This window comes from Leptonychotes weddellii, chromosome 5, assembly GCF_054177405.1.
Source record: "Leptonychotes weddellii isolate Sample4059 chromosome 5, ASM5417740v2, whole genome shotgun sequence".
NCBI lineage: Eukaryota > Metazoa > Chordata > Mammalia > Carnivora > Phocidae > Leptonychotes > Leptonychotes weddellii.
The window spans coordinates 77,044,805-77,063,399 of NC_138373.1; the positions used below are offsets into that span (position 1 = coordinate 77,044,805).

General features: G+C 44.5%; 1 protein-coding gene across 2 annotated transcripts in view; it reads right to left on the reverse strand.

Annotated features, from left to right (window-relative positions):
- The window catches only part of GRIN2B (glutamate ionotropic receptor NMDA type subunit 2B), a 401,212-nt gene that overhangs the window by 34,229 nt on the left and 348,388 nt on the right, over positions 1–18,595 (reverse strand). For both annotated transcript variants that reach the window (XM_081821262.1, XM_081821263.1), the window contains 5 exons: positions 14,454–14,656; positions 13,494–13,665; positions 13,122–13,275; positions 9,670–9,795; positions 6,882–7,111 (listed from right to left, as the gene is read on the reverse strand). In XM_081821262.1, coding sequence (XP_081677388.1) covers positions 6,882–7,111; positions 9,670–9,795; positions 13,122–13,275; positions 13,494–13,665; positions 14,454–14,656 — 885 coding nt within the window. The remainder of the gene's footprint in view (positions 1–6,881; positions 7,112–9,669; positions 9,796–13,121; positions 13,276–13,493; positions 13,666–14,453; positions 14,657–18,595) is intronic.

Here is an 18,595-nt window from a genome sequence, read left to right on the forward strand (position 1 = left end):
AAATGAACAGTCCTCAGCCTCAAGGACAGAGCAAACGGGAGCCCTCAAGGACACTTGGGTTTTTGACTGTCTCCCTAAAATTCAAGAGCATGGAGAAGACCTCCGTGGTGTGTACAACATGTCTCTGCAAATCTTCAGTGTGATGGAGATCAATTCTTCGAAGCAAAGGAGATTCGTGAGAAGAGGAGCTGAACCGGATGCTGCTGTAAGAAATACCCACTTCGGAAGGGTGGGTCTGGGTGCTGACAGAGGAGATGGAGATGAATAGGAGAGACCCCGAAGTCTAATGTCTGAGGGGAGCTCAGAGAGCAGGTCATAGGAGAGTCACGAAGGCCCTGTATCCGTTTCCTGGGGCTGCCGTAGCAAACTACCATGGACATGGTGGCTTACAGCAACCCAGAGTTATTTTCACACAGTTCTGGAGGCCAGAGGTCTGAAATCAAAGTGCCAGTGCTGTGCTCCCTCCAGAAGCTCTAGGGGAGAGTCTGTTCCTTGCCTCTTCCAGCTCCCAGATGGTTCTTGTGGTTGCAACACTCCAATCTCTGCTTCTGCCTTCTCCTGATCTTCTCTTCTGAGTCAAATCTCTGCCTTTCTCTTATAAGGACACTTGTCACTGGATTTAGCACCAACCCCGATAATCCAGGATGATCTTATCTTGAGATCCTTAACTTAATTACATCTGCAAAGATCTTTTTTTTCCAAATAAAGGTAACACTCACAGGATCCACGGTTAGGACATGAATGTATCTTTTGGGAGCAGGGGCGGGGGGGTGAGGGGGTGTCCATTCAACCCAAGATAAGCCCCGACAATACAGCAGAGGTCAGGGGTGAGGAATGCTGTGTGGGAAGCCATGGAACATCAGGAAGCAGGTGGTCACTCAAGGACAGGAGGACACAGTGAAGCCTGATGCTGTGAAGGGGTACACAGAAAGGAGAGAAAGAAGACTCTGGACCCCCCTTGGGAGCCCCGTAGCCATCTGCATCCTGGGACTGGGAGGGTGACCACTGCAAAGCCCCACAAATGCCTCGGTCAAGGCATCCAGGCAAGTCAAAATGGACTCAGGAATTAGGAGTGGGCAGAAGTAGTCTCATTTTCAAACAACACTAGCAAAGTGGTGAGAGATGACCCTGAGCAAGAGCACTAGGCCTGGGCAAGCTCCAGGCTTTGCTCTGGATGCATCTGGGTGCAGTCCAGCCTGGAAGGAATGAGGGAGGCTCAGTACTTGGGGTAGTGGTCCATGTACAATGTCAGATTGGTTCTGGTAATTGAGAGACAAAGGGGCGGGTGTCCCTTCCCTGCCACATGCGTGCCCTGTGCCCTGTGTCCTCCCAGGCTCGGGGGAGTTTTCTTTTCTTATCACTTCCTCCAGAATTGCTCTTGGCCAGCTACTACAAGAGGACCAGTTGTTTGACAGCTCCACAGGACTCCCACGTAAGAAAGCACACCCTAGTTTGCACAGCTACCTGAAGGTCCAGTCCAGGCGCCCATTTCTAGCTCCCTGGCTCATTAGTCACACCTGCCACTTGCCCTAGTAAGCTATTTTTGCCTCAGTAGTCCGTGATCTGACCAAGAAGGTCTGTGCCAGGACCAAGGTGTGACAGATCAAGCTTGAGGTCAGCTGTCTCTCACTGGCTTTCAGCCTGAAATGAACAGGGCAAGGAAGACACATCTGAACAGCGGAAAGAACAGGGCCCATTTCCTCACATGCTCAAATACCATCCAATCATTACATTTCAGTGTACCGTGGTGTAAATATACTTATCACCAGGCTGGTTCTCTTCCAGAATGCATACTGACTTGTTTGCATGTTGATTTAAAAGTCCTACATGGTCTCTTTTCCAAAAGGGTGCGAGGTGACTTCAAGATGCTACAAGACTTCACACAGAATAATCATTATCTAGAAAAGCCATGGGTGTTCATTTAGTTGTTAGAAGGCTGTCCTGATTGTACCTTCAGTGTTGCAGGCAAAGGTGGTTGCCCTCGTTAATTAGACAGGCACTTTTTGGATGTTTTAAAGTTAATAAAAATTCCTACAGTTCCTTGAGGGCAAGAACTGCAAACTACACTGTGGGTACATATGACATTGGGGGTAGGAATGTGTGAAGCAGGATGCCGCCAAGCACCCTGGGGAACCCAGTGGTCAGACGGCAACCTCTGCTTCCTTCACCCCACGACCCCATAGCTGCCCCTTCTCTCTCCTGCTGCCACTCCTCTCCCACCCTCCAACAGTGGCTTAAAGCTCAGGGTCACACTAAGCTCAGGCTAAAGTCAATGTGTGGGCCATTAGCCTGTACAAGTACTAGAAATCACCAGCCTTCTCTTTTTAAAGGAGTGCCTCTGAAAAACTTCTTAAAGAAAGTGCAAATGAGGGGCACCTGGGTTGCTCAGTCTGCCTTCGGCTCAGGTCATGATCCCGGGGTCCCGGGATTGAGCCCCGCGTCAGGTTCCTTGCTCAGTGGGGAGTCTGCTTCTCCCTCTGCCCCTTTACCCCACTCATGTTCTCTCTCAAATAAATAAATAAATAAAATCTTTATTAAAAAGAGAAAGTGAAAATGTTGAAATACTATCTAATTATTGTGGATCAGTTCATCAGACAGCTGCTTTTTGGTAGATGAAAAGGATCTAACTTGTTATGCTTTGACAAGGTGGATGGGAGGATAGGAAGAAAGATGTTGAATGAAAATTAAGCCCTGGGACCTGAACAGGATGGCACACTGTTTAGGGGCTATAGGCGGCAAAGCACATCAGAAGGAAAATGACTTAACCCTTCCCAGGTTCAGTTTCCTCATCGACAAATGAAAACATTAATAGCACCATTACATAAGATCCTCTGTGTAATGCAGCTGGCCTTACGCCTGGCTTGTACAAGCTGAAAAAAAAATGTGAGCAGAGATAGCATTGCTGAAGTTATATTAATAATGATGATGACTGTTATTACCATTATCCGTAGTAACAGTAGTCCTGGTGGAGGCAGCGTATGGTGACCTCAGGGTTAAGTGAAACTGACAGAGAAACTCATTAAATCACAGAATCGAAAATTCAATGAAAAAGTGGGGGCAGGTGTGTCAATACCAATCCTTCAAGACATCATAACTTTGTCTAAGATGAGCTAGAAGGGAGATATCCTGGAGAAGTGATTTTAGAGCCAAACCCACAGGGACGCAAACCTTTAGCTCTGTCACTTGAGAATGTGGGACTTTAGGGAAGTCCAGAAACTTCCCAGAGTCTCGGGGTCTTTATTTGTAAAATGGGAATAGTCATACCTATATGCAGAGGACACATATAAAATAGATGTAACATGCATAATGTACGTAGGGACCAGCAAATATGTCCCTTCCTTCACCTGGTGGCCAAGCTCTTTCTATGGCTGGCAGACTGCAAAATGAGAAATCCGTCTGGGGAGGTGAGACACGGGAGAATGAGCATGGGGAGCTCTTTGTTAAGAGCAGAAAGAGGTCATCAGCTTCCTTACATTCTCCTCCCGCTGGGGGAACTGATGGAATGTACAGTAGGGCTGCTAAATGTTAGAACTTGCACCCATATTTAGATACAGCATGTAGTGGGATAATTCTGAACCCACTGATGTAATGCGCTACTGCAAGATGGAAGCCATCCAGTGAAAAGGAGCCCCAAAATAGGTTTTCATGGAAATTTAACTCTGAACATTCTGATTTTGTACCTTACCATAAATGAGATCTGGAAAACACTTTTCTGCCATAAAATTGAAGATAATTTCCTAAGGATATATAAATTTAATGGCTATAAATACCTTCCCATCATCACTCCAAGATATTTATCACTTGATCTGAGTTGTATGGAAGATACGCCATCCGTGACAGTCAAAACAAGTTTAAGAACTCTTTCCTATTTTAAATGTTATTTTCCTTGATGAAAATTTAATTCCATTGAAAAAAGAATCTTCAAAATCACCTCATATCTATTCTCAATGTTCCTGTCTTGACGACTTCATTCTTTACCTTTTCTTTTTCTAAATTCACAGAATACACTTGCTGTTGTGCGAAGACAGGCCCAAGACTTTGTTTTCTTAAGGTGTTGTGAAGGGAAACTAGTATCAATTTTGACATTTTAAGTGCACTTTCAGAAAACCCTCTTTCTGATTTATATTAGCATTCCTGACACTGATGTGCGTTGTGTGTCATTAGTTACTTAAATGTTTTCTATAATTATGTAAATTATGTTGACACTGTCTGGTAGGATGCTTACGCTTTACGATTTTGTCATCTGCAAAGTTCTAAAATGTATCTGATATCCATTTTCAAGTATTTTCAAATTAGACCGTTGTTAAAGGGTTCTTGCTCTCTTGTTGCCTTCTTTGCCTATAATGCTGAGTCTGCTGCTTTGCATGAGAGGCTCTTACATAAATATACCGTTTCCCTCTCCCCACAGACTTTAAAAAACAAAACAAAACAAAACAGGATAACCAAGTTATGATCATGGTCCAACAGAGCTCATGGTCAGATGGGGGAGATCCAGTCAGGTCCAGGTGTCCAGATTATGACAGGACCATGTGGAAGACAGGTGTTATTAATAAAGGGGTGAAAGACTACCAGGTCAGAGGAGAGAATGGCTCACTGTCCAGATGAGCCAAGGAAAGCTCCACAAACGAAGTGACCTCTAATCTGGGCCATGAGGGTTCCATAGGAGTTTGGTGAGTGAAGAAGTCAGGAGAAGAACATCCCAGGCAGATGCACAGATGGAGAGGCATGGCCCGAAGGATGAGAAGTCAAGGAAGCCTGGGCTGTAAGAGCCTAAGGCCTGGCTGACCACCCTGGACAGCTAGAGCCCAGTGAGAATCACATGTGAAGGCCCTCAGAGGCAATCAGGGAAAAGGTCTTTATTCTATACACAGTGGAGCCACTGAAGTTCTCTAAGCAAAGAACGGATGGGACCTAACTTTTCAGAACATAACCAACATGGTGTGGAGGACGGACAGGTGCACAACCTCTCTGTTTAAGCAGTCTCGAGCAATATATTCAAAACCACAAAAGGGAAAACAATCTCCTTGCATCTTAATTAGGCTTATCTCAAATAGAAGATCATACAGTTGTTGCCGGGTGGCTCATGAATGTATGGGAACGATAAATACAGTGTCTTAAGCAATCCTCAGAGATACTTGAAGAAAACAAAATGATAAATGTGGATCCTTCACTTAGTAGCCCAGAGCTCCAAGAAGGACTGTGGTCCACAGTATCTCTGCCATATTACTGATGGCATGGCAAGATGGTCCCACCATATTGTGTGTGGGGACATCACCTACCAAACCTCTGCAGAGCCTGATGTGAGCACATGGTCTGCCATACCTCTGACAAATCCATGTGTGAGGACATGGTCTACCATGCTGCTGCCACATCCCTGTTTTAGAATGGGCATGGTCTACCTCACCTACGCCACATTCAAGTGTAGAGCCCTAAGGAGGTAGTTGTTCTTAACACCACTACTGCCCAGGCTTTAGAAACAGGCACAAAAATTGGTGTAACAGGAGGTGAAGGGAGGTATGTAATTCACCTTTTCTGAGCCAGGATCATAATGATGAAAGATGTTGACGAAGGAACAAAGAGAAATATTTAAAATGAATGAAGTATTAAATGCATGAATATATGAATAAATGAATAATAAATCATGCGTTAGAAGCGAGAAGTAAACAAAAACCTAAAAATAAGGGAGAAGGAAATACAAAGAGAGGTATTATTTTTAAAAATAAAGAAGAAAATAAAGGAAGACGAGTCAGAGAAAGAGATAACATGAAAAGGTAAACACAGTGATCCATATATGTACTTAGAGATTTTTTTTTTCATTCCCTTAGAAGCTTGTTTACCTTCCTCACATGCTTTTGTGTGTTCTTGGTGAGTAGAGATGAATAGATGGAAAAATCAGAACCTGGGCCCTCAAAAAGACTAGCTCTTCCTTCATACTCTTCTCAAACCATCTGTTAAGGGTTTAAGGTTTTATCTGGGGGAAACCTACCCCACGTTAGAAATCACCAGCTCTCTGACCTATCTGTTCTAAACACACATCTGTCCATACCTCATAGCTTCAACCTGGGGAGAGGGGTGGGAAATCACATTTTCTAAATCTTAAGGAAACACAGTGCAGGAAATGTGTTGTGGGTGGAAGTTCCCAGAATTATGTGGGGCATCCATGAGTTCTACCGGACACCTCACGGAGGTAGGTCCTCTCACTCATCTTGGACCATGTTGGCGATCGCTGTTTCAGGAGACAGACCGCCCACAGAAACCGTGATGCTTCTGGCAGGCCGAGAGAATATGGTATTTAGGACAGACTTGGCACATCCTCATCCAGAAAAGATGCAAACCAGCGGACACTTTCGTTCCTTTCGCAACTGCACAGCTCAGCAGGGAGGCCTCAATTGGTATGGGGGCTACCTATTCATCAGCACCACACAGGGCAGTCATCAGTTAAAGAGCAGTTAGTTCTCTTCGGGAACAATGTGAACTACCCTCCTGGAGGAAAACGGAGGCCACAATGGGCCAGGGCCCTCGGTGTGGGTGCAGGGGGCGGCCCTCTAATAACACACCCAATGGGCAGCCCTGTGCTAGCAGGCCACCCAAGCACGTTCGGCAGGAGGTACCACATGCTCAGGAAGCCGCTAACACACCAAGCCCCTTATTTGCAGCCCGGGGAGTGCTGGTGACAACCTTTCACAAATCAGAAAGTGAACGTGAAGTACTATTATTTCGGTAGGGAAACTGATGTTTGCTCCCAGGTCCCAATTTAAGGAGACATAAGAAAGAACTGCCGATTCTAAAGATGGAGAAAATTAACAGGTACAGGAGAACTTTGAGTATGGGCTCAGAATGGGACTGAGGGGAAGACGGGAGGCTTCAAATGGTCCTCTTACCTTTTTGTCACTCAGGCCAGAAACCTGGTCCACATACTCCTCTTGGATCATGAAGGCAGCTAAGTTGGCAGTGTAGCTGGCCAGGAAGATGACAGCAAAGAAGGCCCACACTGACACCATGATCTTGGAGGTGGTCCCCTTTGGGTTCTGCACAGGTACGGAGTTGTTAAACACGAGACCCCAGAGTAACCAAATAGCTTTGCCGATGGTAAAAGATGGGCCACCTGGCTCTGTCATGATGAAAAGACAAGGACAGAAAGTTAAGACAGAGTCACCGGTCCTATCTAAACAGAGAGACCAGCTCTGTGTAGACAAATACACAGAGCTGGTCAGTTCCTGCTCAAAGCAGGAAACCCTCCGACTAAGAGGCAGACATTTTTAAGTTGAGAGTTTGTGTCTCTCTTCTGGGACCCCCCAGGAAGGCAGAAGAGGGTTCTTTAGAAGAAAATCCAGGGGCGTGGGGTGTGTGTGGGATCCTGCTTCAACTAACGGTCGTCACTCAGCTAGGGCACTGGAAAGGCCAGCTTCCTGCCCCCATGTAGACAAGACTCTCAAGACCACATGAAAACTGAATGACAAAGGCCACTACCCCATTACTGTCACACGCACATCCTCATTACTGTTGTTCCTAAAATTTCTATTTGTATCTACCAAGAAAGGATTTCAACTTCAAAAAAGGTCAACAAGAACCGTATGGAATGTTCTTCTACCTTCGGCATGGACCTCCTACAATTTTATTCACATGGATGCTAGATGGCTTTGGATGTCCTTTATCCTAATTTTTCTTTAGCTTCTAGCACTTAGCACCAAATGTTTCCAGGACAACCTCGACCCCACTCCAATGCCAACGCATCCCAACTGGGTTTCCGACCATGGTAGCTTCTTGTACAAGAATATCAGGAAGCCCAGGGAGGAAGTCACAGACCCCTGGCTTGGCCATGCTATCTGAGGGCAGAAAGGCAGACTGTCTCTGACCCTCCTCCACCCAACCTTTATATTCACAGTGCCAAGACTTCTGCCCAGAGATTTATTGTTGCCTCGCCGCTTTCAATGCTTGGCGATGGCAAAATCTCGCCTGATGTCTGGGTCTGCATGTAGTCCCTCCACTGCAGAAACAAACATCTGCCCACACAGTTTCACCACACATTAGCACAGGTCTTACGATGTTATCTGTGATCCTGATAGCATCTGCTCTGACAACTAAATCAGTGACTACCCATGTCAAGCCTCGTATCTAACCGTGCGCACACATCTGTGCATGTGGACCTGATTTCATGGAACAGATGTGTAACTCCAAAGTTGTTCATAAATCAAAGCTTTGTACATTGTAAAATGCCCCAAGGAGACTTGATATTTAAAGCACTTCGTGAGCACAGGCGCCCCTTGGTTGCCTAAGTAATTCTAAGCCCTCGCTCTGAATTTTGTGGCTGGATTTTTTGCCTCCTTGATTTTCTTCAAGGTGAAGGGACAACATACGCTCACTTGAGCTCTTGATGCTGTCAACATAACGTACGTACTCAGGTGTTTCTCAGATGTTTTGCTTGTTACTAATGCCCCTCGGGATGGGGAGCAGGTCATGGCTTCTGGAAGACCCTTTGGCACAGGTACAAAGCCCCCTGATTGCACCATATTGTGGAGACATTCAAACTTCCAGGCCAGAATGCACAAGCTGAAGAAGGTAGGCTGGGCCCTGGAACTGCCTCAGGGCATCAGTGGTTCACAACCTGGACTACTAGAAGTACCAGGGGAGTTTTCATACAACACTGCTGCCAAGCCCCTCAGCCCCAAAGATTCTTACTCAATTGTGGTGGGTGGTTATTCTAACCTGCAACCAAAGTAGAAAACCACTATTTTGAAACACAGTAGTGGTCCAAGACCCACCCTGGAATTAGTGGGTCAGAATATTAGAAAATGAGGTCCAAGCACCTTTGTCTTTTAAGTGCCCCACAGATCATTCTTTGTAGCTGGGGTTAAAAAAGGCTTCCGTCTTGGAGGCATAATTTCAGAATAAAACTCATTCTGGATGGGAGAAGACAGTGCAGAAAAAAGTGTAGTAGTTCCTAATTCTGGGATTCTCAGAAAGTTTCGGATGAGTTATTTATAGGGGTCCCAAGTCCCCCTTCAAGAATCTAGTAAATGTTTTGTGAAGCCTCATAAACGCCTCGAACACATGGGCAGCCCTCATATCTCTGGACCCACTTAGCCAGAAAACTGGACTGCCCCCAACAGTAGCTATGGGTGCAAATTGCTATCTGCTGGCCATTTTATTTCAACCACCCAATGTCTATACTCCCTGGCAGGGGCAGCTGAGCCAGGGTCATAGGCTTTGGAGATCTTGTACCTCAGAGGTGGAGAACTCCTTCAGCCACAACTACGCTGCATATATCCCGGGGCAGCCTAATTTTCTTTATTCTTAATATATGGAGTATAGCTGCCTTGTTCGTCCATCTGTTCAAACAGACTGCTCACAGCCTAAGGTTATCAAAATAGTTTCCTCTGACATGTTTATGCTACACGAATCTACGAGCGGCTTCCCTCTCGTTTACCCTGGGGTAGAACTGGGCTCGCCGGTGAGGCTTCTGCCAGCGAGGGACATAGAGATCTGGACTAACCTCTTAATTGGGGTATTTCTAATGAGTTGCCAAGCTGTTGACATAGAAGGCTGAAGGTTCATTTTCAGAAATGGGTAAGTCAGGGAGCGGGCAGACACTAAATGAGGAGTAGAGAGACTCAGAATGGAGAACAAGAGACGGCAATGCAGAAAGGTAAGAGTCGTAGCCGGCCTTACCTCTGCCATCAGCGAGGCACCTGTTATAACCCACAGGGCTGAAGTACTCGAAGACAAAGACGGCCACGGCTGAGACGATGAGCAGCATCACGAACATCATAACCCATACGTCAGCACTGAATGGCTCTGGGGAGGGGAAAAAAAAAACAGTGCTCAGAATTAAAACAGAGAACAAAGAGATTCTGATTAATTTGCGTATTCATTTGCTCAGGCAACGTGTATTTTGTTGGGGGGAAACAAATCACAGGTGTGTTGCGTCTCTCCCGAGAGCCAGGGCCTGGGTCGGGGAGGAGTGACAGGCTGCATCTGAGTGTCTCCGTTGCCCTGATGGGCAGGTCAAGGTCTATTTTCTCTCAAACACATGAGAAGGAGAGCTTCTTGCCTATGAACTTTTTGAGTTAGTTTCTGCTATTGCCAGCAAATGTCCATCTGCAAGAAGTACTAGATTGGGGTAAGTGAATCATAGGGAACAGGTTCTTGGTTTATGTTGTCCCCTATATGGCCACACTGCATGATGGAGGCCTGGAAAAAGCTTTCCCCAATGCTTCCTCCGAACCTTGTGCGCAAATTCATTCTCCACAGATGTTAGTTGCTATTTCAGGCTTGACTTGATTTGGTAATAACTACATCCAATGAGTAACTCTTTTGCCCCCTTGCCTCACCTCTCCTAAACTTCCTAGTCTACATTTACTTTACAACCCACTTGGATGTGGTGTATTTTATGGGGCATCATTAGGGCATGAGAACAGAAGTCAATGTCAAAAAAAAAAAAAAATCCATCCACATTGACAATCGGTATCTATAACAGTGGGAATGTAGCCCATGACAAGGGAACATGCCTCAGCTATAATTAACAGAACAACTACAAGCTATTCCCTCACACCAAGTGAAAGCGTTGACAGGATAAGACCAGGCAAGAGAGCAAGAATGTTCTCCACGTGCTTTCTTTAATTTCTTTAATCATTCTTGCTGAATCCCTTACATGGATCTCAAGCTCTCTGGCTTGGAGGTGTCTAGAAATTGAACACTGTATTCCAAGAGCCACCTCTCTGAAGGCCTACAAAAAGGGACAATTGCTATGCATTCCCACGATACAATGTTCCCTCAATTGTGTCTCAAAATAGTTCTGGCCTTTTTAGCTGTCACATCACATTGTAAACTCATAACTAAGTGAATTAACATACTGTTTTTTCCATCTTCCAAATCATTAATAAAGATGAAGTTGAGAAAAGGAGAAAAACTGGCTGGAAATTAGAAAATATTTTCTTTACTTGAAACCTACTTTACTTTTGCACTTTTGAAGGGAATGATAAAAACCTGGTCACTTGATAATTTAAAAAGGACCCTGATAAGGCACATACCGACCGTGAAATGCAAAACCTTTCAGTGGCAGCCAGAGATGTGAGGGCAGCAGGTTTAATTCAAAGCCACTCTATGGTGGAGCAGGGAAGGCCCCCGCCCCCTCAGTTCTCACTGATTGCAGTCCTACCCTGATTTCATTGCTGACTAAGATTAGGGAATAACTGAGTAAAAGCATCCTCTCCAGGCTTTCTTTTCCCCCATGGAGCCCAGGGCAGCCTTCTGTACACAAAATATCACAGACATTTGTATTGGTTTTTACGATTTAGAAAGTACTTTAACCATATGTTTTATATAATCCTTATAATGGCCCTTTCATTATGATACTACCATATCTATTTTACAGAAGTCAAGGTCTTTCCCCAAGTTCCTACTCAGAAAGTGGCAGGGCCAGGTTATAATCTGAGGTCTTCTGGGGCAAAGTTTGTACTTTCTCATTGTATTATATCACTTCCTTGTCTCTGCCCACCACATCGGTGCCTGATTTAGGAGCTGCGCTCTGAAATGTCCCCATGAGAACTGGAATGCAGGCTCTGAAGGCAGCCACATCTGGGCTTTAATCCTAGGTCTGTCAGCTGTGAACTGACAGGTTGTTAGAAAATTGCTTACTGGGTCTAAGACTCAGTTTCCCGAGCCATAAAATGGGTATAATAATAGTATCGATGAGCATCAGTGAGATAATATAACAAAAGGATGTATAGTAATGCTTGGAACACCACCTAACAGGTGTTCAATAAATGTTGGCTTCTTTTACCCCTGCAAATAACTGCTTCTCCTCTGAACACACACACACACACACACACATGCACACACATGTGTGTGCACACACACACCCTGCCTGGCCCCGCTATGTCATTCTAGGGCTATGCTGATACATCACTGGCTCTTCCAGTTCAGAAATTGAGGTTAGTGCTATACCGATGGGTAAGAATTAGAATGTAGTTTTGTCTGTATCTCTTAATGTTCCAATTATCCTTGCAAAGGAAAAAAGCAAATAAAATACATAAAGCTGCTATGAGGATTAATGCATATAATGTCTGTGCTCTCTAATAACATTTCATATAAAATTGGCAGGGCCAGAACCTGCCTCACCGTAAGAAGGCTAGCTGAGAAACTTGAGTAATTAATGGAAAAATTCTATGGGACCTATAACTCCACTTTATAGTACATTAATTAAAAGCTTTCCCCTCCCCCCTCTTGCCCACTGGAATAGAGCTTAAAGAAACACTAGTCAAGGTCTATTCCAATATCCTCATGGAAAAAAAAAGATAAAGTTGATGTCCTTCAGAGAGTTTGTGATTCATCCAAGGGCTTACGGTTTGTTTGTGGCCAAGCCAGGCCTCCTGTCTCCTAGCCCAATGTCCTGTTCTCGAGGTGACATTTTATTTTCCCACCCCTTGCTCTCACGGCCCCTGCAAAAAAATATGGGGTATGAGCTCACAAAGGAGCTCATCTAATTGAAATCTTGGCCTTATCTCACCAGGTCTTATATCCTATCTAAGGTTTTCAACACAAAAAGTGATGCTGGAGAGTAGGGAAGTACAGAATGGAACAAGGAAGGACGGGGTAGAGTGGAAGGAAGCATTGGATCAGCTGTATCTGACAAAGCTCAGAAAAATGCATGTAAAAACAGAAAACCTCTTTTGGGAGCATGGAGCTCAATTCTGGAAGATAATTAAAAAAGTTTTTCAATGATAGCAAGAATTAGAGATTATTAAAGCAGGAAGTAGCCTCAGAGATCAGCTGGTTGAAATGGCTTCTTCTATGGATGAGGGAAACTAAGTCCCAGGATGGAGCACATTTACTCAGGGTCAAGTGATGAGTAAGTGGCAGGAATGGGACTAGAGTAGGAGCCCTGACTGCCCAGCCAGCACTGTTTTCTTACAGGGGCATATGCTCTCCTATTGGTTTTGGGTTATTTTTCAGTGTTCACGTTTGAGAATAATTGATTTTGAAGTCCCCCAAATTAAATAAGCTCCTGCCAATCCAACTCTTGGCTGAGGCAGCCTGGCCACGTGCTCCTTCACTTGATCCTCACACCAAGTACCCATCCTCATGTCCATGTGCTTCCTGCAGGCAAGCGTAGCACTTACCTAAGAAGGCAGAAGGTGAGACAGTCCCGTTGCTACGCGACACCATGACACTGATACCGGTCTCTATGAAGGGCACAGAGAAGTCGACCACCTCAGACCGCTCCTCATTGATGGTGAGCGACCCCACCGCCATGTAGGCCCTCTTCATGACCACCTGGGAGAAAGGCACAGTGCTCCGTTAGGGGGCTCAGGAAGGCAAGGGGCCGCCGCACGGAGAACAGAGCCCAGCAGCGGTTTCCTTAGTAGAGTGGGAATGGGAAGTCTCTTCACTGTTTTCTACTTTCTAAAATTTATAGAGGAGCATTTTTTTTTATATTGGCAGGAAACAAAATACATGAAAAATGGAAATGGCCCTGACGTTCTGACACTCACCTCTCCAATCATACCGTTCCAGGTTCCATTGATCTTCTTCCCATGCTTGCCATTGGTAACCAGGTAGAGATCGTAAGTGAACTTCACAGATTTAGAAATTTTCTTAAGGATGTCAATACAGAACCCCTTGCAGCACTTTTTGATGTAACCTGGCTCCTCATCTGTTTTATTCCTAACCAGTTGAAGAAACAAACAACAACAACAACAAAAAAAAACAAAAAAAACAAGGCTTTATACAAGAGGCAGGTATTACCCTTTACCAGGAAAACTCCAACCCAAAAGCAGGTCTTCCCCTTTACCGCTCAGCACAGTGTGCATCAGACCTGAGTGAGGAAATAAATGAGACCACAGAATCCTGATTCTTTCATTAGCTCATCATATTGAACCATGTTTTCTCACATCTTTTAGTGCTCCTTTGAAGTATAATGTACATCAGGAAGGTGCGCCTACCCCTAAGGGTTCAGTTGGATAAATTTGCACACACTGAATGCACCCATTTAACCAGCACCAAATTGAGATACAGAAAAATTACCCTTTTATTTTCTCTTCCAGGCATTTCCCACCCTTATCAAAGAGAATCATTATCTGACTTGTAATGGGATAGCAGCTTATTTTTACCTATTTCCAAAAATGTTTCTAAATCTCAAAATTTCAGGGCACAATGGCTCAAGAAAACATGGTTCAATACCAATGCAAATTTGAATCTCTATAAATTTGAGGTCCTGGCTGTTGAGAGCAGGCAAGGCCATAGATATGTGAGCATAGTTAGCAGTAAGTCTCCCAGGTCAGGATCTGGACAGAACCACAGGGCTGCTCAGTAATTCCATTGCTCAGTAGCAACTGAAAATTGAACATGGTGCCCAATTCATTCTATGCCTCAGGTCCCCGCCCAGGCAGGTGCTGACAGCTGTAGTAAATCTGCCTCCCACGCCACCCGGAGCACTGGGGAAGGGGCCATACTCAGAGACTATGCGTTTTTGGCAGGGGACTGTGTTCCTCATGCAGGTTCCACTCAGAGGGTCCACACTTTCCACAATGACAAAGGGGGCCTCCTCCAGGGTTACAATGCTCAGATGGTCATCCTCCTGTTCTTCTGTCTCAGGACACATTCGGGGCCACACGTAGTACTTCATCTGTAGGGACTTGTCTTTCCACTTGCCCACCTGCACAGGGGTAAACAAAAGACTCAGAAACACTGGCAAGAGACCTCAGCAGCCTCTCCTGGTATCACCCAGGAAGCTATTAAACAAAGGTAAACAGTCACAGGCATTGAACATAGTAGAGGGGAAATTCTTCTTAACCTGTATGCTCAAAAGGAGTCTACCATGTCCATATCTAAGAAAGGTAATATATTCATTTGCTCACTCACTTACCAAACACTAAAAGAGGATCTACCATGTGCTGGGCACCCTGCAAAACCTTGGGGCTCAACAAAGCATCATTCTGCCCTTCATCAAGCTCACATTGAGTGAAGGAGTCAGAAATGTAAACAAATGTTTACAGTGATAGATGGTAAGTGCTAACACAGAAGCTCATACAAGTGTTGGGAGGATGCCGGAGTTTCCTGCTTTGAGTGGCTGGTGGTTTTTTTCCTACTTAACTGTAACAAGGAGCATGATAGTGAGAGCAGCAAATAGCTCTGGAAAGGTCAACAGAATGACTGGAGCAAATGAGCCAGAAGGATGTGTTTTGGCTTGTAACAGAGGTCCAGTGGGAAGCCATGTGGAGAACTGGGTAGATCTGAATTGGAATAAAATGGTAAGTCAGGATTAAAGAATACTGATGCAGCTTAGCTGGGGAAGGAAGCATGGTTGGGCTGGTGGTGAATGCCACGGGTCAAGGCGGATATGCACCTGCTGGGTTTGGTGGGAGCCCCGGGATGAATCGCATAGGTCTTTCTGTGTGCACAGGCTATGTACTCCAACTTCAGGGAGCACCATTCAAACATAGTCTGGTGTGATAAGTGGGTGCCCCCTGGAATCATTCACGAGGTGGCCCTGCTGCCAATCATCAGGAGAAATGTGTGGGTTCCATTATCTTTTCGAAGAACCATTCATTCCTATTTTTATAATAGAATCTGTCGGACTTTGTTGGTGGGTTCTTGTTCTCACTCTGCCCTTGAGTTTACTGAAGAGGGAACACCTTTTCATTTTCTATAACCAAACATCTTCAATTACCCCAGGAATTATGGATTGTAAGCTCCTGCATTTTCCCAATCTATAATTTCCTCCATGCAGCAATGCAAATTAGCAGCGTAAGTGTGGCACCAGGACTACAGAACTACTCAATTATTAACTACATAAATCAATAAGGAGCAACAAATGGGCAGCACTTCATAAGTTTTCAAGGAAAGAGGCTTAGATTTCCACATTCGTACAAAACCAAAATTCCTTCCTTTGTGTCTGCTTTTGTCTACAGTTAGGTTTCTACCTGGTAACTCCCTAGGTGTGGTTTGTATCTCCCTCCCACCTGCCTAGTAGGCACCGCCTACTTCTACACCCATATTAGGTCTGTATAGCCGTGGCCCTTGTCTTACTGTATCACTATAACATGGACAGTGGCTTGGTGTCCTGGACCAACTTGTTGGTCCATATTTCACTTTCGTATTCAGAATTAGGCACTGAACCAAATGTTTGCTTTCCTTTTTGTGTATTGTCTTCTCTGAACTGAAGGTCCTATTTTGGTGCAAGTCTGTTTTTCTTCATACTGCTAAGAGTACTTATTTCTCAAGTAGAACTATCCAAATAGCTTCCCAGCCATTCGGGGATATTTATGTCATCGGCTAGTGGTTAGAAGGGAGGTAGAGCTTGGGGGAGGGGAGACCCCACCCTGGGGGCCCATGATGTTGGGTCACCTCCAACTCGCCCTATTTATCCCAGTGGCCAAACTGATACCATTTTCTGCATGTTCAGGGATGGGAAAAAGTTGGGAATCCCTCATGTAACTATTTTTATTTATTTATTTTTTTCATTCTTATCATTTTCTCCCAATAGTCTCTTTGGGGTCTTTTCTTTTAAGAATCTCATGCTCTACCGACTGAGCTAGCCGGGCACATGGGTCTTTTCTTTTAAATCCAAATTTCTTCTCTTCTATCTTTACTGCTATTAGCCTAGTCCAGTGGTGCAGCAGCCCATTCTGGGATTGCTGCAGGCAACCTCCAGCTTCACACAGGGTACCCACCCCCCAGAGAGCACTGTGGACACTGCTGCCAGATGGCTCTTCCTAAAACATCACTTGGTTGTATAACCGCTATTTAAGAATTCCAACAGCCTCTCACTGCCCTCGGGATGTGTCCAAACTTCTCACCTACATGGTCAAGGTGTGTGCATTCAGCTTCGTCTACCTTGACAGAGTTAACTTCACTATTTTGAAATATGAATCCTTTGTTCATACTGGGAAAGGAAGTTATTGGTATTGAGGGCTAATATAGGTTAATCAGGAACAGGTTTCAACAAGCAAGCAGCCTTTTCTTTTCTAATAGACTTACTCTATCTGTAAGACAAAAATGCTGCAGACATAGCATTTTGGCAAAGTTTCTCATGATGCTCTTGTGAACAACATGGAATATAATATCGATTATTGTATACTTTGACAGATTTGAAAGGAGTTTAAAATATTTATTAAACAAAAGATTGTTTAATGAATCAATGCCAACAAGGAAAGAGGTCTTTAGCGATATGTCAGGAGACTCTGTTCTTACAAGTGGCCTGCACAGTGTTTCATAAAACCAAACAGAAGTAACGCTTACAAAACTGCAGATAACACAAAGCTAAATGGAATAGAAGATAGACTGCATTGCAGAATCAAGGTTGGAAGTGATATGAATTAACTAGAATGGGCTAAACCAAATGGAATGAAATTTAATAATATTTATACATGAAGTCGAGCATTTAGATTTTTTAAAAAGCAACTGCATAGTATTTAAAAGGAGGTATTTCAACTAACAGCAGTTTATAAAAGCTATTGCAATAACAAATGGTATCTTTATGGATGTACAGTATCTAGCACATGGGGTGAGGGAAGGGCACAGATGATCCCACTCTGCTCTGTGTTCATCATACCACAGCTGGGAAAGTAGCTGTTGATCCTATAATTCTATGAGAAATGATTTTTATTTACTAGATCATTCTCCTTTATCCAATAATAACCTGCATACGGAGTCCCCACTAGCATACCTTTTCTCAACTTCCCACTAAGCTAGCCGGGTCATTCCTTGCTTCACTTTAGTTCACTTCAACCTACAGCAACTGCATGCTAAGCACTGGGCTATGTGTTACAGATAACAATACCAGGTAGCATTTAGCAAGGGCTTAGGATACAGTAGGCACTGAACATTCTAAAAATCTCATTAATCATCGCAGCAAGCTTGTGAGATGGGGCTATTATTTAATGTCTCATTTTACAGAGGAGAACAGAAGGGTTTGATGACTTACCCACACCGTCATGGTGCGTGAGTGCAATGTCAGGATTTGAAGCTGAACGATCTGGCTCCCAAGCTTGGGCTGTACCCACTACCCAGCACTGGGGCTCTGCCCTTGAAGGAGTAAATCACGATCCCTGTCCTCTGAGAACGGTCAAGAGAGGAAAGACACTATCTACTGAATGTAACATCAAATTAGGCTTTGGTAATTACCTAATAAAAGGTATAAATAAAGTACTCTGGGATTCACAATAGAAGTGATTATTTCTGAAAGTGTCGGGGAAAAGCTTGATGAAGACCCTTGTCTTTGAGCTGGGCCCTGAAATGTGATAGTGCATTAGGTGAAGAGTACTCTATCCACCAAGGCAATAGCAAGAGCAAAGGATCAAAGTCCTACTGTTGCTCAAAAGAGAGATCAAAGATAGTCCTTCACAGCTGAAAGGTATGATGTGTGGGGAGAAATGGTCTAACTCAGTTCTCCTCCTCCTTAAAGACCTGTTCATTCTAGCCGGACAATCTTCATTTTCTAGAGAACCAACTAGATAGCACTCCTCTCTTCACAACTCCTTGTTCAATGGCGTCATGCCGATAGCTTGAAATTAGCTGGGGGCACCCATGAAATTGGCAAACACCGCAATTCTGGGCTTCCCCTGCCCATCCCCCAGTTATTAAATATTTGCCA